Source organism: Corvus kubaryi, unplaced genomic scaffold, assembly GCF_017639235.1.
Source record: "Corvus kubaryi isolate FWS band 111438036 unplaced genomic scaffold, C.kubaryi_AGA036_p1.0 37398, whole genome shotgun sequence".
NCBI classification, from domain to species: domain Eukaryota; kingdom Metazoa; phylum Chordata; class Aves; order Passeriformes; family Corvidae; genus Corvus; species Corvus kubaryi.
The window spans coordinates 37,257,917-37,282,359 of NW_024581137.1; the positions used below are offsets into that span (position 1 = coordinate 37,257,917).

General features: G+C 38.4%; 1 protein-coding gene across 3 annotated transcripts in view; it reads left to right on the forward strand.

Moving 5' to 3' along the window:
• The window catches only part of STEAP4 (STEAP4 metalloreductase), a 28,699-nt gene extending 12,521 nt beyond the window's left edge, over positions 1 to 16,178 (forward strand). For all 3 annotated transcript variants that reach the window (XM_042044145.1, XM_042044143.1, XM_042044144.1), the window contains exons 2-5: positions 11,004 to 11,459; positions 12,823 to 13,350; positions 13,741 to 13,905; positions 14,905 to 16,178. In XM_042044145.1, the coding sequence (XP_041900079.1) occupies positions 11,004 to 11,459; positions 12,823 to 13,350; positions 13,741 to 13,905; positions 14,905 to 15,174 (1,419 nt within the window). In that variant the 3' untranslated portion in view covers positions 15,175 to 16,178. The remainder of the gene's footprint in view (positions 1 to 11,003; positions 11,460 to 12,822; positions 13,351 to 13,740; positions 13,906 to 14,904) is intronic.
• Positions 16,179 to 24,443: the final 8,265 nt, after the last annotated feature.

Below are 24,443 nucleotides of genomic sequence, written 5' to 3' on the forward strand. Positions count from 1 at the left end.
GCAGCAGCTTGGGCATTTGAAAAACCTGGGCTGAACTCAAAGGGAGCTTTGGTCAAAAAATAAAAACAAAAATAAATGTTAGATCTTTCAATTTCTCAGTATAGGATGCTGCCCTGAACAGCTCTGTCAATTTTTTACTAATCCCATCGCTGGGGTTTTTTCTGTTTTAAAAGCATGTTTCTAAATTCAGGCTTCTCAGCAATTAATTTTCAAAGCCTGTAGCTTAAGGTTATTTTTTAAAGAGTTTTGAAATCAGTGGCTCAGTAACAAGGGGAACTTTCTCCATCTTGAGAAGAATTTCAAAGATTGCCTGATAAGAATTTTTCCATGTTGAAAAATGCAACAGCATATAAAAATATCTATCTCACTGTCTTGTTTTTTTAATTTTGTTTTTGGGTTTTTGGTTGGTTTTTTTTGAGGAATAATTTCTTCTGAAAATATCAGTGTTTATTTTGTCCTGGAGGCAGGCATGTCTCTGCAGATGCCACTCAAAATCAGTCAAGTGAGAGAGGAAAATATTCAAGTCCACATAAAATAAAGAAAGGAAACCAAAAGGAGCAAGTAAATGCAATTAGTACACTTCACATCAAGTGAGTAAGGGGACCGATGAAGTTATCCACTGCATTGGATTGTCCAATCATATGTCTTTAAACACAGATTAATGAACTTCCTGTAAAATCTGCTTGGCCCCTTTCCAGAAATGTTGCAAATCCACATTTATTTGTTTTGGCAAGAAAACTTCACATTCATGCTCCGTTTCCTTAAATATTTCGTCATATTCTCACTTCTCAGATTTCTTAGAGCGTAAGACAATCAAGAACATTGTCACTGCACCACTGGAGCCACTTCTTCCTTGTTTTTGTGAAAGGTGTAATGAAACAACTGGGCTTCATTTCCCCACTTATGCAACCTGATCCAAAAGCAAGCCAACTGCAAATCAACAATGCATTAGTGTAAATGGGAAGAGAGTCAGGCTTCTTATGCTCTCCTGGAGCTCGTAATAAATATGGGGCATGGCCTCTTAACATTTTTAATATTCTGAAGGTCTGGTTTTGGTAGGTTGCTGGTGTAATTTCAGCTAATTCCATTACTTTCAAGAGACCACAATTACATAGGGTCAAAACTGAAGGGCCGTTCCTCACTTGCTTCCTTCTCTTTTGGTGGTACAGACATGCATTTGGGTGTGTGTACTTCACAAATTTTTAGGGTGTCCATTACTTTGATTTCTGTAGGATGTGAGATTTCTCTGCTCGTGCAGAGGCACATGAGTGTCTCACATTCATGTGTGTTTCCCCAATCATTTTTTTAGTGATGATTTCAAACCAATATACCAGGAGGGCAGAGTGCTCTCTTCTTCTCATGTTGCATGAAGAAGGGCAGCTGAACACCCCACAGAAGGGTCCTGAAAAATGAAAGACTATAATGTGACTATATAAATTTGAAATATCTAAAATCCAAGAGAAGAAATGTTATAGGAGTCATCTCCTGTGATTGGAAAGTTTCAATCAGTACTTATAATCAGTCAAGAAACACAAACCCCTAGGAAGCCAGGCTTCATTATTTCTAGTGTTATTTCTCTGTGAGATGCAGCTACTTGTTAATGTCTCTAAATGGCAGATAAAAGATGCTCAAAAGAATAGCTTCACAGTGAGGGAACCACTTGGCAGGAATCCAGGAGGTGCCTCTATGCCTGGTGGATCTGCAAGCATGTCTTTCAAGGTCTCAGAACATCTCCTGGGCCAGCTGGGATAAACCCAGTGCCCCTGCACTGTAGGCAGGTCTCTCTCTCCCTCCCACTTGCTCACCTTCGGGTGTTTTAAGAAATATTTTCATTCTTCTTGCAGTTGAATAGGCTAGATTAAAGCTTAATACCTACAAACCTCAGAATAGAATAACAGCCCTGAAGAGACTGAGGAAATTACTCAAGTTATAGCTGGGTCTTACATGTTTATGGGAGCAGCTGGAGGTGGTGAGATTTCCAGCCCTCTCAGTACTTTGCTATGATTTAGACAACATTAAGCACATCTATTTAGGACTATATTTCATCTGTTTGAAGAGCCTCCAGGCAGTTTTAGTGTACTCCTGATAAAAAGGGAAGATGTGGGAAATGCAATGTCCTCCATAGGAGGATTTATTCTCTCAAACAATTATTTTTTATCAGCTTTGTCAAAAATTGGAGCCCAGGATTTTCTGCTGAGAAGAACAGCAGATATTCATTTGCTTGAAAGAAAATTCATGAATAGTTTGTTGTAATAAGTTTGTTGGAGCTATTCTGCTGTTTTCTTTATGTGTTTAAGTACTGGATTAATCATGGGAGAGCAGTTTAGCCACATGCCTTTTAGTTTTAGGTGTATCAAGAAACAGAAAATGCAGTTTATAATTTAGAGCAGATTTGCTTCCATAGCTGTCAGCTTATAAGAAACAGTGTTTTTTATAGAGTGTGTTCTTTGTCTCTCTGCGGGAATAGTAAAATGAAATTTTAAGTAAATGGGACTGCCTCAGAGTAGTGTGCATGTCTTTCTCAGGAGAATTTTAAATCCCATTTCACCTGTTTTCCAAGTTACAACAGGATTACTGTACATTAGGCATGTGTGAAATACTTCATAAAGTATTCCAAAGATGCAGTACTATTCATGCAAGAAATAAAGTAATAATTTCTCTCTTTTTGTACTCTATTTAATGGGCTACTATGTGTAATTTTACTGTATTAAGACATTTTTGTCTAATATACACCTTTTGATCATAGATTACAAGACAAAGCAGGAGTCTTATTTACAAAAGAAACCCTGAAGGTGGGGATGACTTCTACTTGCCAGTAATGCAATAAACATTTAAGACAATAAGAAGAATTAACTTTATTCGAGAAAGAAACTGTTTAAATTTGGAGAACTTGACAGTATGGGAAACTAAAAATTATCAGAGAAAAAAGTATAAATCCAAATAAACATTTGTGCTCATCTACTTATTTGGTTCAAGTTCACCATTCCCACATAGAGGTATGTAGAATATAAAGGAAAAAATGAGAAACAGAGGCTTGATATTTAAAAAGTAAAGTAAATAAATAAATAAATAAATAATCCTGGCCATGTCTACTGCCTTTGGCACCTTTGGTCACAGGCAGCGCTCTTTATTGCCACCAGCATAAGTTCATGCCATTAGGATGCTGTCAAAGCACCGTGGTTACCAGGAGGGCAGACCAGCCATGATTGAGAAGGATGCATGTCTATCAGGCAGGGAGGGATTAGGTGTGCACAGAGGGATCAGGAGAGCAAAACTGACTGAACCTGCTTGGTCTGCTCTGAGGTATGAGGAAGGTCTGCAGGACATGAGACAAGGGTTTATTTTCACCACTTCAACCTTAAATGCCAACTCAAGATCAGCTCACAGGAGCCTAGCAAAATTAAAATAAATAATCACATCAAGTCCAGCAGCGTTCAGGGCTTACTCTCTGTAGTGATGGCGGGAATCTGTTTTCAAAATGTTTTGAAGAGACATGCTCTGTTGTAGAAATGAGTTGTCACGTGCTCAGCCCCGCCTGAGTGCTTACATATAAGCAAGTTCCTGAATCCCTGTAAGGAACTGCATGCTTCCAGGTGCTTCCTGACCAGAGAGATACAGAACTTTGACTGAAAAAAGCCTCCAGCAGAGGCTTGAGGACTTATCTATGTGGATGCTGTGTGAGAAAGCTCAGGTGATCTTTGCTGTAATGAAAACGAGAGAGATAAAAGCCAAAAAGAAAAAAAAATAAATAAAAGAAAACAGAAACAGCTAAATCCCCAGTGTTAAAAGAGCAGTGTGGTTATGAGGCGGTGTAAGAAGTCATGTTGGTAGCTTAAGATGAGGGTATGAACCCAAACCACTTATCCCAGATATCCCAGTTTCACTATTTTACAAGCAGAGTTAAACATCGCAGGTTAGTGACCCCAAGGGAAGAATTAACTTCTCCATGCAGCAAGGTACTATTAGAGTTCATCTGTGCAATGGACTCAATTTAATAAGCTCCAAACTGTCCATCCAAGAGTCTCTGCATCATTATAGAAAAATAACCCTTTGGAAATATGAAGAAACAAGGTTTTTCTGGACTGGTGATCCTAGAAAACAGACCTCATACCCATATTCTACTACATAGAATCGCTGCAATATGCAGTAAATACAGTTGTCGTGACTTCTGTGTATGAATTCACACATATGAACCTAGACTCAGCATGCTATATAATGAGCAAGATGTATTATGTCAGGACTTTTATTTGCCTCCAGAATGCTGTACTAGAGCAAGGGCAAGCTGCTTCAGAGAGGCCATTCTCATCCCTAACACTATCTATTATTTGCATAGAGTAACAGAATCCTTGCTGTTATTTACATGGAAATAGCAGTAAAAATAATTAGTTTACATAGCAAGAAGGCCTTTGACTCTTCATTTTTTAAAGTTACGGTCCCATAATATTTGTTGTGTGTATAATCCTTATGTCCACCTTTGGGATTACAATTCTTACCATGATCTTAAAAAGAAAAAAGAAAAAAAGAGGAAAAACATAAATGGACCAGTGTTTTAAATCCTGGCACTAGTTGCTACAGTAGACAACACCATAACCTATCATAACCTGCTTATAAACCTTTCTTTTGCATTGCAGTGGGTCAAATTTCTGGCTATGCTTTGGCCTTTTCTCTTCTCATAGTCCTTATATCCTGCTTTGTCTTCTAAACTTTTGCCCTGAATCAAGAGATAAAAGAACATAATCCCAGTAGAAGAGGGTGGAAAAAGAGGGGAAAATACAGAGCTTCTGTCACAGCTTGGAACCACCACAGGCAACCAAGAAACATCAAGTAAGTGCTCAAAAATGGATTTGTTCCCCTAGCAGAATAACAAGCAGAGTATACTAGATTCTGAAGGTGGGAAGGTGATGTTTCACGAGAAGTACAATTTGAGAAGAAAATTAGGTCAGGAGATTGGCAGCTGCTTAAAGAAACTGTTAAAAGCAGAGACATAAAGATTGCAATGCAGAGCAAGGACTACCATAAGAGAGCCATGCGGCTGGAGCTGTCAGTTCTTCGAAACTTCAGAGTCAAATAACACACATAAACCAAAATCTATGGAAAAGCACAGAATTGTGCTAATATGTTGATGCAATTTGAAAAGCCACAGCACAAAAAGAAATATAATTAGTAAGGTACATATAGAATAACAAAAGGTTTCTTGTAAAAATATAAACTGTTAAAAAAAATCAAGGAGAGAATTGATCCACCACTCAACTGAGAGAAAGCTATTGACTATGACTCCAAGAAAGCCAACTCCGTAATGGATATTTCACTTTTTGTACACTGGAAGGGTCAACCATGATAGAAGGGTTTACATCAGGAGCAAAGAGCTGGAAATTCTTGCTAAATGACAGAAGAATGAGATTAGGTCATGCTTACTTGAGTTAAGTGACCCAAGATCAGTGAGGCTGATGGAATTCATCTCACACTGTTCAGGTGATAACTGAAGCATTTCTATGGTTGTAAATAACTATCTTTAAGAATTGTGTGGAAGAGCTAAGATTTTGAAAGACTGGACAGGCAGTTACAGCTACTTTTAAATGTAAGAAGAAAGAGGAAATGCAGAATTACGGCTCAATCCATTTAAATACAACTCTCAAACAAACAGAGGAAGCAAATAAAGGGTAAGAAAGAGACAGATGAGAGGCATATGAATTAATTAAGAATAAGTCATTCCAAACCAACCCTATTATTTCTTATAAAAGGATAGCAGGTCTTGGAAATCAAAGAGGTGATACAACTCGACATGAGCAAACTTTTTAGTATGGTAAATGTTAGAAAAAAAATTCAAAAGCAAACCACAAAAATGCAGTTTAGATTAAACTAATAAAAAGTAGGCTTCTGTGGAACTAGCAAAAGAAACATTTTCCAGTCTTTCGGTTAACCATTGTCAAAATAGAAGACTGCACTTACTGCAGATATACAGGGGGTTTCTTCTGGCAAAACTCCTATTCCAGAATTTCATTAAGTGGCGTAGATGCCAGAATAGACACTCTACTCATTAAAGCTGACAATCTGGCAAAGTTGAAAAGGGCTGCAAGCAAGTTAGAGGACAGCCTGTATATCAGAATGATCTTGACAAACTGAAGCTACAGTTTGAAAAAATATGGTGCTATTCAACAGGGACAAGTGCACAACATAGCTCTGAGTCAGAAAACACTACAGAAATCAAGGATGGAGCAAGTGGCATGGGAGAATTCCAATTAAAGGATCGGGTGTAACAGGGTGCATTTGCATTAGTATTTCAGTTCTTCTCAGATGTAGAAGCAGATCATCACATTTCAAGCTTTGCTTTACATTACAGAGTGATCTTGGAATATATGAAATTAGATTCCTTACCACAAAAGGTGAGCCAGAAGATGTATTTTAGGTGGACCCAAATGCATTCAGCTCCTAGTGGGCATGCAGGCTACAGTGCTAGACTAAAGTTGGTCCAAGGTGGAAATCGGACACATGGATGGTGTGCAAATCATGAGCTCAGCACCAGCTGTGGCATGCCACATCTTGGTCCCTGTTGCCACACACTACTTGTTAAAGCACTCATCGCCTTAATGCATCACAAGGTGACTATTGAATCAGCTGTGCTGTGAATGAGACAAATGTGACAGTTGAATTACATGTAATCTATGAGGCAACTGAATCAATCCTTTTCTATCTGGTAAGATCTCTGTGAGAGTACTGCAGTCAGTCTTGGCACCACACTTTTAATTAACAGTTGGAGCAGTTTAGCTCAGAGAGATCAGAAGAAAGCCATGAGAAAGATCACCACTCTCAGAAACATAAGTTGCAGGAAAGATGTGGGACTGTTTTATCTCTAGAAGAAAAGGGTGAAATGGTAACAGCTTTCATGTCCAACAAAGGCTGCTGCAAACAGAAGGGGGGGGAAATTGACAGCTTTGACAGCTGTGTATACTGTGGGGGAAGCAATACAGATTGCTCATAGGAAAATCTGCCTAATAAAATGGCTGAGAAAGCAGTAAGCAAGGAGATTCAGCATCTCACAAACAGGTTAGACAAGCATCTGTCAGACTTGGTTTAAACACAGTTCATTCTGCCTTAGAAAGGGAGATGGACTCAATAACCTCTTGAGACCACAACCACAACCAGAGCAATTTGTTTTGCTCCTTTTTTAAATGGAAATAATAAAATTACTCTTTCCTGCTCCTTTCATCTTGTCATTCTAACTTTTGAATCATTCCGCTGATCTTCCATCTGCATTTCATGTTACATCTTTCTGGCATTTCCATTATCCATCCCATCTCCCCCTTTCCACTTTTGGCATTGTACTTCAACTGTGGTATTGCTTCTACCAGGATATCGCTCCTTTTTCCCATGTGCAAAACAATGTGCCTGTCTTAATTCAATTTCCTGCATAATCAAATGTTTGCATATAACAGTTTAACGAAACATTGTACCTTCATTCACTTCCCCTAGTGTTTATGCAATGGGGAAAAATGACAGTGTTGCAGGTGACTTCTTTTTTTTCATTCAGCAACTCCTTTTATCTTTACTGACCAAATAAACTCAGAGATTACCACCATTTTCCTTAAAAGAGGATAACTCAGTGCAGAAGAGTACAACAATGCAGAGGAGAAAGGACATGGTTAATCATTGCAGAAGCTTACATGGATTATCTTTCAAATAACAAAAGGCATTACTAGTGCTCTAATGTTAGGGGGATGGATATAAGCAAAAATATTATGTATGCATACAAATCTCTATGGCTTTTTCTCAGAAAATATATAGCTACATATGTAAAAGAACAGACAATGATTACTGCATGCTTCTTTGCTGGTATTTCTTCTTTCCTCTGGTGCTTTGAGAGCATCCAGCTAACCCATGGGCATGGAGCAGAGCTCCACTGCCACTGACTGCTGAGTGATAGCCCAGTATCAGCCTTTGGGCTGAGCTCCCAGTTACCAAACAAACCTTGTGTCCCTTGCAATATGTTTCTGCTTCCTATCTTTCACCCTGATACATGACAATAAAACACCTCGTCCTGTAGAAAATTACTATCTTCTTACAGTCCAGCTACCTCTGTCATGAATCTGGGAGTCCAATTTCCTTCTTTTGACTTTACAACCACACAGTTGCCATGGGATGCTGCATTTTCTTCAAATACACACAACAGTGCCAAGATATGTCTATACACTCTCTATATGCTGGTATCCTATTGCCTGAATTAACCTCCAGATATTCACTGCTAAGCCTACAACAAAGACGTGTTGAAAGGAAGAAAAAGAAGGATTCTATGGAGAAAATTAACTGAATTACTGTGTTTTTTAGAAGTCAGCATGGTCCAGAAGACCTGGAATTTAAAAGTAAACTTGCTTTGTCTTACATGGGATTTTCAGAAATAGCAGATGCAGTATCAGTTTTAAGATATAATTCATTCGTTAAAAAGTTCACTGGTGAATATTTTATTTCTAATACATAATGTGTGCTATCATAAAAGCTACGGGCCTCCTTATTAAGTAACTCTTACAAAGAAAAGGTGAATTCTGCTTAATTTATTCAAGCAAACTGTCTCTCTTGTTAAAAATGGTATTAAGCTAAATTAGGCCACAAGTACTAAAGAAAACCTTAATTCTCTTCAGCTTTCTATGCCTTATACATTTCCTTTACATCTTAGTACTTCAAGAAACCATATTTTGAAAAAAAAATATTTCTTCCATTAATTTTTCTTTTCATCTCCCTCTTTTTCTCTTCTCTGGCAAAACAAGATGTTCAGTATAAGTGAAGAGTGGAAGTACTTTATAGTCTTATTTCTTGTTGTTCGACTGATCTACCAAATATAATACTTGATATCATCCAAGTTTCAGTTTTTTTCAGTCTTACTTTGGAGAGGAGAATGTTCACTCAGCAATAACTTGAGGATTTCTTGAGGACAAATACAGATGTTTTGACCTGGATGATTTCATGTTACAAATAAGTTTTACTTTTTATTGTAGATAGGAGACTACTTTGTTAAAAACTAAAATTTAAAGGAAAGAGAGTTGAGTCATTAGCTATGGAGTTGGACCATTTATTAATATTACATAAGCAACTCTTCTGTTCTTTTTGAAAGATAGACTATCCCCAGAAAGGAATTTTATAACTTTGAGTCATATTAGAGCCTCGTGGGACATTAATAAAGCCCTCAGAGAATGGTTTTCAAATATGTCAAAGGACTTTGCAACTTTATGCATGTGTTAGAGCACGCAAATATGCAAGACACATTCAGATGGGTCCCTTTGAGGATCTATTTTCATGCTCAGTGTACTACTTGACAAAGTACATGGAGTCCAGCTGCACAGAGCCAGGGTTAACACCCTGCTGCACTGCAAAGCATCCCATGGGACCTGTCCGAGCCACACAGATCCTCCAGCACACAGGTGCTCAGCCCTTCTCTGCCCGAATCCTCACCTTCCCTAATGACCAGAAGCAACTGTCTTAGCACCTTTCTAGACCAGGGCTCCCACAGCTCAGTGCAAGAATGCTGCTGGGCAGGCACTGATGCCAGCTGAGGGCTACATAGCTACATACAGAGGTAGTCCAAGCCAAAATCTTCACCGTGATTCTCAGAATAAGAATTTATGTGTCTATCTTGCTAGCAAAGCTTGCACCCTACAGCATAGGTCACAGATGTTTGCATGCTTGACTCACAACTCTTATCCCTAAGTCATGGCATGTAGGGGGAAAATGAGGCTGGATTTTTTTTATTCACCAAACAAATTCAAGTATTGGGTCAAATAATTTAAAATCATGTCAGATTTTTAAAAAGCAAAAACTGCTTCGGCTAGAGAAAAATAAAAAAGGAAGTGAAGACATCATCTCAGTGTTTTTAAAAGGCAGTATGTTTAAATTGCAGTATTCTGAATGGTGCTTCACAGAAGAATGTAAGCAAAAGGTTCATAAACAGCAGGAGCAAAGCAGATGTTTTGGTTCTAGCTAACCGTTTCATGGATTTCTTTCCAGCAAATTGGAAAATCTGTTATTCCCACAGCTCTAATTAAGACAGTTAGTAAAAGACTTGAATCAGGGCTCCTGCAAATTAAATTGCTGCTCTAAGTACCAAACTGATGGACTGTCCAAGAGACGGGTGTCTCAGGATCTCCTGTTGGATGTCTTAGGTTTTCTGCTCTGAGTTCACCTTTTGTTAAGGGAGAACAGTATCTGGACCTACTGCAAGACCTTTGGAACAGACCTTTTTGATTCTGTATTTGTATCATCGGTCTCACTCTGCAAGTATAGAGCGACCACACTGCTATTGCATAGATAATACATTAAAGACTTTGAAGTTGCCAGGTGCAGTGATAAAGGAGGAGAGGTAAAACCTCAAAGAGAATTTTACTATGAGTAATATATAAGTATCAAAAAATCTATTTTCAACATGAAATTTTCATGTCCACTGTCCAATTGCTTCATGGAACGTTCTTCAGGAAATTGAAGAACAATAATAAAGCAAACTGGAATTGACTACTTGCATTAAGGAAATACTGAGAACAACAATAGATAGGTTTATAGCTACCTTTTATAATAACCCTTCTTAAAGTATTTTGAAAAAGACCTTCCAGGTTCTAATCTGATTAAAAACATACTCCTCCTCAATGCTTTTCTATAGCATAAGTAAGCAGAAATTGCTCTGAAAAGTGTGCTACCCTTGCTCTCTCTGCTCCTGTTATTTTCATTCTATTTTCTCTTTGAGAGAGGAAAACTGAAACAGTTCAGTTGGATGTTAAAATCCATAAAATGGATGGAAAAGAGGGTGCTGGAAAACTGATGGAGAACTGAATATTCAGAATGTTTTTTTTAAAACTGTACATAAATCTTCTGAGACTGCGTATTCATAAGAGTGTGCAGGAATCATATTAAAGGGCAAGAAGATGCTAAGATGTCTATTTTGTACACCCAGAGTGAATACAAACCTTTCATTTCCAAGAGACTAATTTGCTTTGTTTGTTCCTATTACTTTTTTCTTTTAACAGATGAATAAAAATTCTTCCAACATAATGGCTTTGGCTCCTAACACTTCTAACAAAAGAGAGACAGTGTGCATATTTGGAACTGGAGATTTTGGACGAGCTCTGGGACATAAGATGATTCAGTCGGGCTACCCCGTGGTGTATGGAAGCCGGAGCACCCAAATATCCAACCTGATTCCCAAGGATGCAGAGGTGTTGAGCCATGCAGAGGCAGCGCAGAAAGCTGCCATCATAATTATAGCAATCCAGAGGCAGCACTACAACTTTCTTATACCACTAGCAGAAATTCTCCATGGAAAAGTCTTGGTGGACATAAGCAACAACTTGAAATTAAACCAGTATCCTGAATCCAACGCAGAGTACCTGGCTCAGCTGCTGCCTGGCAGTAGGGTTGTGAAAGCCTTTAACACCGTGTCAGCCTGGGCTTTGCAGTCGGGCACTCTGGATGCCAGCCGGCAGGTAAGGCTGAGCAACGGGGATTTCCTCTGTCACAGAGTTACACATTGCATGGCTTCTTATCAGCTACACAAAACACACTTGGGACATCAGAATTAGGCAGGGTTGAGATGGTATTTTCACTGTAATCTCCCATTTCAAACTAAACGTGAGCTAAAATTTACTTTGGGTTTTTTATATGGCATGACAAAGAATATAAATAGCTTGCCTCTGAACTCAGCGAGGTGTTTAGAGACCCTAGAGAAGTAAGGAAAGGAAGACAGCAGAGCTACAAAGAGACACGACATTCAGGAGAGTTACATCAATTGTTCATTGGGGTTGTAAAGTTAGACAGAAATGAGATAGGAGGAATTTTCAAAGCAAGAATAAAATGAAGAAAGCAGAACATGGGAGGCAAGGGATATAACAGGGCAATGAGTATGGGCAAAAGAAGTATGCTGAAAGGAGAATAAATTACTAAAGTGTTCTAAATCATCACCACCTAAGTTTAACACAACATCAGTATGTGCAAACTCTTTTAACCAGCTCCTTAATCACAGGCCAGCAAGCACAGAGCTGGCTGTAGGAAGCAATACAGCAGCTTACTGGAAGAAAAATCATTTATTATGGCCCTGTTTTCTGCCTCTTCAAAGGACAGTGCTCTGGTACAACACATGAAATCACTCAGCTACTCAAACCATTGCTAACTTTGCTCTCCACTGCCAGATAAATGGTTTTGGCTAGGGACCCAAGGGCTTCCAATCCTAGACTCTATAAGCCTTCATCATCTCAACAAGAGCAGAAATTGCCCCCTTTCTCCCAGTTCCAAAAGGATTATTGTCTTATGTACTCACAGAAAAGATGGTTTTTTCACTATTTTACTAGACCTGGAAAGAATTAATATTTACTTTCGTGACAGGGAAATCATGTTTTAAAGATCTCTGTTCTCACTTCCCTGGAGTACTTAAGGACCACTATAGCAGCGACTGAAAATTTTGCTCTTACTTACTGCTATTGAAAATTTTGCTTCAATTTAGTCCTATAAAATCTGCTGCTTAAAAACTACTTGCAGATCTTCAGAAAAGTATTTCAAGTCTTCTATGCAAAGATGTGTATTAAGCATGTTATACATTGCTCTTTCCAGATATAAAATTTTGCCACTTGAAACAATCTCCATCCCCAAAGTAAAGAATCATATTTGAAGTTCTTTGACTTGTTTGGCAAAAGTACCTATAGGCTACTTTTTGCCTATCTTAATTAAGGTCAGCAGGAAAGCCAACAAGCAGCCTAGGAAGCTTGTGCTTACCGTCCATATCTAGGCAGGACAGCAGTAGATAATGCCACAAAAATCTGTAAAAATAAAACTTCTGTTTGTTTTTGTCTGCAGGTATTTGTCTGTGGAGATGATGTGGAAGCTAAACAAATGGTGATGAATATTGTTCGTGCACTGAGTCTCACTCCACTAGATAAGGGATCCCTCTTGGCTGCTCAGGAAATAGAAAATTACCCTCTGCAACTCTTTCCAATATGGAAGTTTCCCATCTTTTTGTCCCTTGGCCTAACTGCATTCTTCTTCTTCTACTGTTTGGCTCTTGATGTAATTTACACTTATATTTATGAAAGAAATAACTTTTCATTTTTTATTGCAATTACCATTCCAAATCGGGTCTGCCCTGTAATGGCACTCATCCTTCTTGCCTTGGTTTATCTTCCTGGTATATTTGCTGCAATTATTCAGTTATACAGAGGTACCAAATACCGCCGTTTTCCAGACTGGCTGGACAAATGGATGCTGTGTAGGAAACAACTTGGACTAATAGCCTTGGCATTTGCTTCCCTGCACGTTGTGTTCACTCTCGTTACTCCAATGCGTGCCTTCGTAAGTTGGAGAACCAGCAAAGGAATCATCTCCCAGGTAAGTTTTGTTCCCTGATCTATGTCTTGCTTTCTTCTGGCCCTGTTAAAATACTGCCTTCTATCTTGAGCTTCAGAAATCCATGTGGACTGTCCAATGTCCTTTAAAACAGAGTAATATTCCTAGCTTCTGTGTTTCTTTTAAACATTGATATATCTACGTTTTGTTGATATTATGTTGAGCTGAGGGGATTTCTGGCCTCAGTCTTCCTCCTAGATAGCTGACATATTAAAAACGTAATCAGGGAAAATGTAAACAGTATTTCTCCATATACCTTCAAGAATAGAATATATTTTGACTTTCTGATCTTACTTAACAAAGGACATTTTTTTCTACTTATTGATGCTAGAACTGCTATCACTAAAATACACCTGTTCTTCTTTTCTTCAGGTACTGAACAATAAAACAGAACCACTCAGCAACACCAATGCCTGGATTAGTGACTCTTACTTGGCTTTGGGAATTTTAGGATTTTTTTTATTTGTTCTTCTGGGAATAACTTCCTTACCTTCAGTCAGCAACAATGTCAACTGGCGAGAATTTCGATTTGTACAGGTAAAAAGACCACTTCTAAAAAAACCTTCTTCTAATAAAACCTTCTTCCCTTATAAACAATGCCCATGGGTGGGTTTATTAGAGACTTACGGCTTTCCTCCATTAGTATCTCCAAATGTGATCAGTGCACTATCCACCACAGTGAAAAAAACATCTACATGGCCATATAGCTGTATAAACCCACAACTGCTCTGATGGCTGCTTATGGTACAGCTGGGATTACTGCATTAACAAGAAAAGCTGGGAAGGTGTGAGCTCCTAAATGAAAAAAAGAAAGCTGACTTTGACATCAAATTCCACAACTGTACTAAGTCACAAAATAATTTAGCCATTTATTGGGCTAATTTTTTTTGGTTCACAAGATAATTCAGTTAAAATGGATATGGAAATTACTTTATAACTCAAATCTTCTCAATGCCAAGCATCTAAAGAGAATCTGCAATTTCTGCAGACTGTAAAAACTGCTGTGACTGTAAACAGGCTGCCCTTGGAAACACTATAATCTCAGCTCTCCATTTGGAGGAAGTTTGGTGCAAGCTGCCATGCCCCTGCAGGAGCTGGGATGGAAGGGAGGGGAGGCAAGAGAAGGGGAAATTACTATCAATGAATGTTTTATCAAGGCAAAAAACTTGCACAGTATGGTACTTCTGGATGGATTAGCACTAGGGCATAAAAAATCTTGGATCTCTCCACTGAATGTCAGCGTTTTCTCTGCTTTTTCACAAATATGACAGCCACTAGGCAGTATGTGTGAGCTAGGAAAAATTATCAGGGTTATTGATGGAGAAAAAATCAAAATATTGCATCTATATCCATTTGAATTGATCATTTTTTAAAATAATAAGAGCCTTTATGTTATATAAAAGAGTTTCATTTCACCAGTCCCCAAGTTGGCACATGCCACAAATCTGTGTCCTTAAAATTGCATTTTTTTTCTGGTTTAATTTACTTTTTTAACCTCCATTTGTTTCCTTCTTTCTTTCCTTCATTCTGGTTTAGTCCAAACTGGGATATCTGGCACTGATTTTGTGCACTGCACACACGCTGGTTTACGGTGGAAAATGGTTCCTGAGCCCATCAGCGTACAAATGGTATCTTCCAAACATCTACATACTCGCCCTCATCGTTCCATGTGCTGTACTGGTTGTCAAATTTGTGCTGATATTTCCTTGTGTAGACAAACCTCTCACACAAATTCGACAGGGCTGGGAGAGAAATCCTAAACACTCTGAACAGTCAAACTACATTATCAACAAGTCTGCTGTATAATTAGACTAAACTGTATTATTAAAAAAAATATTATGGGGGCATATCAAAATGAAGTCTTAAGCTTACTCTATCTGGAGAGGGAGAGAAAAAGTGAAAACTTGGCCAGGCTCTGTGTAAAACCAAGCCACCCCAATGACAAGCTTAAAATACAAATGAGGCCTTTGAGTTTCTGCACCCCAGGCATGCTTTCACAAAGGTGCAGACCCTCTCTTTTTGCTCTGTATACTTCCCCTTGCCTATTTACCCTCCATTTCTAAGAAGGGTATGTGAGAAGAAGGTGGTGTTCCATGTCCCTCAGTTGTTCTTCCAAATTCCTCCAGAGCTGGGCAGAAGCACAGCAACCTTTGATGTTAGACAGTGTTTGCTCCTCTTTCCAATCCTGCCCATTAGGACCCAGGTCTACGTGCACCTACACACATCCACAGAGATCCATACGCACACCTGCATGAGTTTCCACACATTTCCCTTTCTAGCCACAGAAGCTACCAGCACCAAGAGAACAGGTGCATGATGGCTGCTAGCTAAGGAACAGAGCTTTGCCTCCTAGCATTAGTTTATCCTCCATTAATATCTGATCCAAGGAGGGCTATGTTGATGCCTTAGTTGAGTAAGATTTGTTTGGTTTGTGCACAGGAACCCTGATGTTCAAAGTGTATGAGTCAAGGACTGCTGAATCTTTGCTTGTACTGCTCTACCAGAAATTCAGGGACAAGGGAAAGGAGTAGAGATCAAAATGGCAGAGATGTGAGGTGCTTACAAGCCTAAGTTTTTCAAGTATAGGCAAAAAATGATCAAAAAAAAAAGATATTTAATGTAAGCAGTGAGTTGTAAGAAAAGAAACTGAAGGAAAATCCTTTTATATCAAGGGTTATATGTCATGGTTATATCTCATGAAGATAATATTGTTGATTTTTCAAAAAATAAATCATTGGATGTGATATTACAGATATTCTATGAAAATACACATATTTTAAAGACAATAAAGTGGGTTTTTTTACACTGTTGAGCTCTGTTATCATTTCGGGAACATCTTCTGCTAAGATGCAGCTGCTGGTGAGCTCAGTTGCACAAAGGTGTTGGGAAGCCTTGGGACAAAGAATAAAATGGGATCCTGTCTTTAGCCAGCTGCCTGGACTCATCTTACTCCATCTTTGCTTCTCGGATGCTCACATAAGCAGATCTTTGCTTAGTCATCCAAGTAGGCTGAGGATGTTGAGGACAAACAGGATCCACCTGGGATGGTGACTTCCTGTTAAATTGCAAACAGAAGATCCAAAACTCTCCTTTGGACTGTAGAATAAAGAAAAGACAAAATGTGTTGGTTTTATAGGAAGAGAATTGCTTACTATTTTTTTACCTCTCTGCTGTTCTCCGTGTCCATACAAAGACATACAAAGGCATACAAAGACATATTCACATATGTGAAAGTATAAGCATGTTAACTAGTACAGCTAGCTGTGCTTTCAAACAAGCATTATCAATCAACTTTAAAAAATAAAATAAAAAACAAACAACCATCTGAACAATACTTCAGAAAACATTTCTCAACAATGGAGTATTTTTAAATTCTGGATATACATCCCCTCTTCATGTCATCCTCTGTCCCAGAATCTGTTCTTAATACCCAAAAGAATGGTAAAGTAGTCTGGGATATCAGCAATTGACGGAGCCAGATTTCTTAGAAATAATTCTGGCACCAAGTACTCTTGCTAACCAGCACTGGTTCGTACGCTATACTTGTCCTAAACTGATATGCATATGTTGATATAAGTCTTCACAGAAGTTTTTCTGGACCTGTGCCATGATGGAGTAGTACTACGCTTCAAGCTTCCTTTAGTGATTTTCCACTGAATCATTTATTGCAGAAGGGATCAGGTATAGGCTCAACAGTCCCAGGTGACAACACTGTTGTGAGGATGCCTGTAACACCTCTTTACAGCTCCCTGGAGAAGAGGAGAGAGAGATGGAAGCAGCAGAAAGAGAGGAGGACAACAAGACAGAACAAGAGAGAGAGAGAGATTGTGTTTGCATGTGTACAAAGGCACAGACAAGAGCAGAAAATAAGTAGCAGCAGTCTGAGTGAATATCCTCTAGATTTGCCATTTTGGTGGTAGATTCTAGTCTCAGTGACAGTTACTCCAGATTTATGTTATTACCAGTAGCAACAGTTCCAAAGCACTGACACATATTGGGTTTTGATATTACTTTATATAAGGATTTATTTTGGGGGTTTCTGCCTATCCCAGTACCTATTTAAAACCTGCCCTTCCTCTCTCACAGCTGAGCCGGTGGGTTGGAGTTTAAACTGTGACAGCCATGGCAAGTCCTATTTAAAAGCTGTGCTTTGTGAAATACAAACAGTGCAAGTGCTTTGCATCCTTTCCTCCCAGTGAACAGGCTCCTGTGTGTTTTCTGAGGGCCTTGTGTTAAAAGAGGCCAAACCAAGTCTTCTTCACCCTCACCAGGAACTAGCACAAAGTAACCGTGGCCTGACTGAATGCTGCTTTGTACACTCACTCACAGCTAATCCATAGTCTCAAACACCCACAGGACTGTCCTCCTGCAGGCGAGACAAAGGAACTTCTTTGGGATGGATATCACGTTGCGTTTGTTAAGTGAAAACAGGCCAAGATGTACTGGAAATGCAAAGCAGCTGGGTACGATTTGCAATTTGCTGTTTACTGCAAGGATAAAGTGCCAATAGTGCCTGTGTACAAACTGAGGAGGCAACGCTGTTTGCTTGCATGGGGTGTGTGCAGCAGCTCCCAGGAGCAGATCCAGAGCATCTGAACTCAGCAGCAGGTGCTTTGTTGACTTTGGTAGATAATAGGTCAGATTTCATCACTCAGATCTGAGTGAGGGATTTCATATCTTCTTCATAACCTCTTGTTCTTGGGCAACTGGGGAGTATTTGCTTTACAAAGTTACATATTTACTTCCTGAACATGGCAGAGAAAACAAATTCAGCAATTGTACTGGTAGTTAAAGTACTTTAAAAACAATAGCCAGTGCCAGGAAACCTGTTGGTAGCTTGTACGAATTACTCATGGCTGAGATCTTGCTATTCTGGTTTTTTTTCCTTTTATGTACTGACAAAGCCTGGTCAAAAAGGAGATCAGAAGGATCCTGAAAGGAATTTTGGAAAGGGTGTTTTCCACATGGTTTCCAGAAGCCAAGAAAAGCTTTTATGTGCACATGTACATAATGCCATTCTTAGAATTCCTGCAGGAATAAAGCATTGATTCACAATTCTACTTCTAAATCAGAGTCAACACTTAGAAAATACAAATTACAGCATTTTAAATAAATGGTCACATGGATATTGTCACAGTAACAACTAAGTTTGGATTTCGTTACATAAGAATGTTTTATTCTTATGCACTACAGCATATAGACCTCTATATCCTTCATGATAGAGCTAATTTAACTGTTTATCTTTTTTTTATACCTAGGGAATGTCGATTTTAATCAAAAAAATAGACTTATTAGTGAAAAGAAAGTCTTTTAATTAATTAGATTTCCGTGAAACAGAACGGGATTTCAGACACACACTGGCCCCAGGGGATGCAGCTGACACCACAGATACTGCTGGATCCTGAACGATGGAGATCTGAGCAATTCTCTTCAGTTCCACCACACTGCACTGCAAGCCTTGAGATCTTCAACTTATTTTTGATCTGCAGCACAACCTTCTGTCAGGCTTCTCTGCCTTATCTAACAATCACCTTTCACTCCAAGACATGCACTTTGTGACCCACTCTACAAAGCCCCTTTATTCCTGTATGTCAGGTTTTTTCAGCTTCACTCTTGTAACCTCCTACGAGACACAATATTTTACAAGAGCATATTTTGTTTCAAACATTGTTGAGCACGTTGGATTCACTAGCCCAAAAAAAGAACTAGTGAATATTATGAACACTCACAGTAGCTATGTAACCCATGTTTGCCTGTTCTTCCTTACTATGATTAGCATATTTAATAAGCATTCAGTGTTCTCATAATAGCCTAAATATGGTTTCTCTTTCACACAATTTGTAAGCTTTTCTCTCCTACAGAGACTATTTTTTATCTCTGCATTATACAGGTGGATCTCCTGTATCACTAATTTCTGACCTTAACATGAATTATTTTATCCTCAAGGAAGCTGACATTCCTCAAGTTATCATTTATCTATTACCATGGAAAACGACACATCTCTTATTCTTGCACATTGCCTTAATGGTGTTGACTCTGGGAACCCAAAATTGACATAAATATTAGCTCTGACAAGACTAGACCCTACATATTAATTTCTTATAAGCAATCTCAGTGCTGTAAGAAAAATACACTACAGAATCTTGACAGGACATGCACAGACCTCAGAGTATTGCATGAAACTTAGCTAATATCTCCAAATGCTGCAAGCCAGAAGTGGTAAATTTTGTTCTTATGTCTTCACACGCATACTTTATTCCTGTCTCTCTTTTTGCTTCCACATCCAGATTTGCTTATTATTTGAGATACAATCCCTTCACTGTGCTTGCTTCTCTTCATATGTGCTCAGATTTAAACTAGGAATAGCTTAACTGCAGTCAGTAGACTCAAGGTAGTAGTAGTAGTAAGATTAGTAGTAGTAGTAAGATTAGTAGTAGTAGTAGTAGTAGTTGTTCGGACGCAATAGTTATCCATTAGTTATCCATTAAATTTTTGCCCCAGTCTTATGGAAGATGGGAAAATGCAGTCTTTATAAATCTCTCTTTTAGAGCCTTCAGGAAACAGATAGATGAAAATTGAAACAATGTAAGTTATTGTAATTTGCTAATCATTACAGGACACAAGTCGACCAAACTAGAATGTCCCAAAAAAGGCATGTTTGGGACATGTTTTCTGTGACAGAGTTCTGGCATCAAAGGGGGAAGGTATTTTTAAAGAAACATACTGGAGTAAAGTATATGGAACAAAATTAAAAAGTTATTAGAATAAATGAGAGAGAGAGAAGGAAAGAAGAAGGAGGAAGACAAAGCTGTTTTTCTTCTTTCCTACTGGCTCCATGACAGAAAACATCACACATTTTTAATTGTCCTTATAAATCAGATTACCAATTATTTCAGTACCTTATAAATAATTAAATGAAGAGTTTGATCTTGGCAGCCCTGGAGTTCAAATCACCCTTTAGGATCCCACCATAGCCTTCTTTCCCCAGTCCAAACAGGTACAAATATGCATATTTTCTCACTCTTTACAACAACCATTCCAAAGGTAGCTGCCACTCCACACCACTCAACGTTAAGCAGCAACAGTAGCAAACCCAGTTGTGCATCAGGCACAGGGCTTGCATGCCTCAGTATTAAATATAGTTGGAAGAATTGTTTCCTTGGAGTAAAAGAACCAGAAAAGATCCCATAGTCCAGCTGCACAGATTGAGGGCAGATTGCTTAATCGACTGCTCTGTTTCAATGCAAGACAACATCATCTTCATTTTATAGTTAAAGAAGCAAAATCAAACACAGGATCTTACTGAAGAAAGGGTAAATCATTTACACAGCATGAAAACTGGAACTAAAAGAAATCCTACAGTACTTGATGAAGAAGACAAGTGAGAGCTGGACAGGGTGAGCAGAATCTGAAGAGGTGACTGGAAGGGTAGTCCCTTCCCCTCCCCACTTGTCTAGTGATGAACCAGAGCTTCGGGAGCCTTGCAATAGGACAGATGCAGTGTTGCTGTCCCTCAGAAATTTCAGCCCAGGAAACCCAAGGAGATGGATGCTGAAGTAATTGCAGGGAATTATGTTAAATACATACAGGATTATAGTTTGTTTGTTTTGCTAGCAGCTTCTGTTTTCTAATCCCATATGTAAAAATCGGAAACCAAATCCCATCTTTAATTGGATTGGTCTAAAGGTTAAACCTCAAGTCACACTTCAGAAACTCCAGTCTGGTCTTACTAGCAAGCCTGCCTAGCATTGTTGAGATAAATAAACCCAACAATTTAGGAGACCCAATCTTGCCTGAGGGACACCTCCTGTGTCAACCTCCTGTATACCTCCTTACAGAAGTCTGGGAAGGATAAAGGGACTGACTTAGAACAATGCCAAATACCCAAGTATCACTGAATACTACTGAATAACTTCTAGCATCTCTTCTTCAAACACCCATGTTTCCTGGCAAAGCTGTCTTTCCTGTCTTTTACAAAGAAGCTGACACTTAGATTCACACTTACTGTCATCACAGACATATCCCAAGTTTATTTAATGATCCCTGTGTCAGTTACTCATACAACATCACACAGGAAGTCAGAGGCAAGGAAAGGAATTGCATGCTGGTTTCCTGAAGCTAAGGATAGTTCTCCAATTACAAGGAGCTTTACAGATTAGAAAGCCAGAAGGCAACCTTGTGATTAGCTATTCTCTCTTCCTGCAGAACACGGGCTGTAGACACTGCCTAAATTAATTCCTTTCTGAATTATCAGGAGTTGTCATATTTTTCAGTTCACAGACCTGCTACAAATTTTCTAACAGTAATACAGATTGATGTAAAGTTTAAGCTTCCTGACAACATGTAGTTTTATCCTAGCTACCATTTGTTACTGCTGGCAGGTAATCCATTAAAACAGGCTGCATTAAAGATATTCTGAAAGAACTGCTGAACTTGATTTAAACGTTAGGGAGCTCACCACAACTTCTGGTGAATTATTTTGACAGCTGATTACCCTCACTTCAATGCATAGCCTGGAATTTTTTTTTTTTTTAACTGTAGTATTCAGTAAACATAATTTATGATTTCCATGATTTATCTGAAGTGTCCAGAATGGTGGCTATATATGGACCATATATATTACTCCAAAGAAGAAGCCCAGGTGTAAGAAGAAAAATTGTGATTTATACATATCTATATCTATAGATATGGAGAAATATAAATCCTAGTGCTCCTACTGTATATGTGGAAATTCAAACACACACTGAAACTTCCTGGTGATGAAAGTGAAAGATTCAAGGTATTTCCAATTAAATTTTGCTTTAAAACCTAATCAAGTACAAAATTAAAATACTAAGCATCAATGTGGATAATCTCAAGTTTAACCATAACTTCAGCAAAAAAAAAAAATCCTAGATCCTAATAAATATTTGTTAATAACAGTATGAAAACAGCAAGGATATTACCTGCAGGTTTACAGTTTTTGTAACCTACTCTGTTAAATTCACATGAAGAACAGCTACCACATAAGCAGGTTCCTAGGGAGCGTCTCAGCAGCTACTTGCAGACCCACCATTATACATAACAAGCCTTAACAAACATAAAATCACTGCTGAATAAATGTGCAAGCTATAGTACCCTGGAAATCCGCAATGAGGACAGAAACAGATGGAAGTGATTTAATGGATGGTGCATTTTCAGCCACAGCCCCACTGAATCCAGCTCTCCAGAAGGTGATTGTAGAGGAACAAAGACTTGCTGTACTTCCAGCCCAAGGAGATGTAGCCTGGAAAGCACCAGCTGAAAACCATCCACAGAAGGCCTACTAGAAAGGGTTATGAACCTTGTTCAAAAATGATAAGAGGGTAGGAAAAAGAGCAGGAGAAAGATCTATCATGGTTTTGTGATTTTCAGATGCACACAGAAGAGAACTCCACTGCTGCAGAGAGCAGTGACTGCATAGAGTTTCACACTGTGAAAGGGACAATGAAGTCTCTGGAACAGTCTCCATTAACACCAAAAATGGTGTAAGAATGTCAAAAAATTCATTACATCCACTACATCCATTATATCCAGACTACAGTAATTTAATTGATTCATTTAAAAAAAAAAAAAAAGTTAGAGATGAATGCAGTAAAAAGTACCCAGGTCACTATTTTACTGATGAAATGTCATAATCCAGTAACTGGAAAAGTGAGAAAAAGTAATTTGTCTCTTCTATGAGACAGTAGAAAAAAATATAATCTATACAAATATATGCAACTCTGGGATTGTTTAACAGGGCACCGTGTGTGAGAGAAGCATACAGGGAATATCACATAAGCTTCAGATAAAACCACAAGTGTACTTAGGCAGCTCTGGCTAGGTTTAAAGGTGAAACTCTACTTAAATCACTCTACCCAGAGGCTGAGAGTAAAGAAACTTGTTCATTTCTTCCCAAGTTTAGGTATTTGACATTTGGCGTTGCGACACTTATTTTCAAAGAAAACGCATAAGGAAATGTATGGCTTAATTACAACTTCTCTTTCTAAAGAAAAGAACATGAAGACTAATAGGTTGTAAATGCTTGGGTTAGGAGAAGTATTAGAACTATTTGAGAGACAAAACACCAGAAGCAAATATCATTATCCCAGCACAAGAAGGATGCAACAAAAAAGCTTAGAGTTAAAACTATACAAATGAGATTAAAAACATTCTGGATGTGCCTTGAAGACAAAACCAGTAAAAAGAATTATTCTCGTGAGTCAGGTGACTATTTTTTAGTATGGGTGGATTCACTCTTGCAAACACCAGGTCAGCCATGGATGCTTTAGTCAGGCTTAAATCACTGAGTTTAGCAAAGGGACACCAGCATTAGATTAAACGTTAATTGCCTGTGTAATGCAGATGGTTATACTGCATCACAAAATCCTTGTTTATTCTTCAAAATAGGAGAATGAGTGTGAATGCTACCACCTGCATACCTTTTGTTTACTTTTCTGAGTTTTCTAAGACCAGACAATTGAAAAAACAATCATATTGTTTCATCATCTCCTTCTTTCTCCACACAGTTATGAGAGAAAAAAATAAGTGAAGAGTTTCTTAAGTAGGTCACTCTAGCACAAGCACAGAGTATGTGTAAATAAAGAGCCATGGATTTTCCCCTTAGCTATCTGGAGAGAAATTTCAGTGATCAGTCCAAACACTGTTTTGTCAGAGATGTGCCAGGAAAAGCAATAAAAATAAATTTAGCAGAAAATACAATAGCAACAACTTCCTAAGTAGCATTGTTAAGTTTTTAGAAAACACATAGTAATAAAATAGACTAATTACATTCAATCTGTTACATACAACAGAAGAAGCAAGCTAAGAAAGGATCACAGTGCTACAACTAGGTGCAGTGCTAATGTATTCTGGGAATGTGTCATAAATCCCAGCCTTGGATTTAAAGGCTTAAATAAGATTACGTCTGCTGAATATTCATGCTGTAACTAGTTAAATTATAGAAATACTACCTTAAGATTTTACAAATTAAATAAATGTAAAGACTCACAGGGGGGAAAAAAACCCCAGCCATGTCTAGAAGGAGGTAAAGAGGTACTGTTCAAAGGCAGACA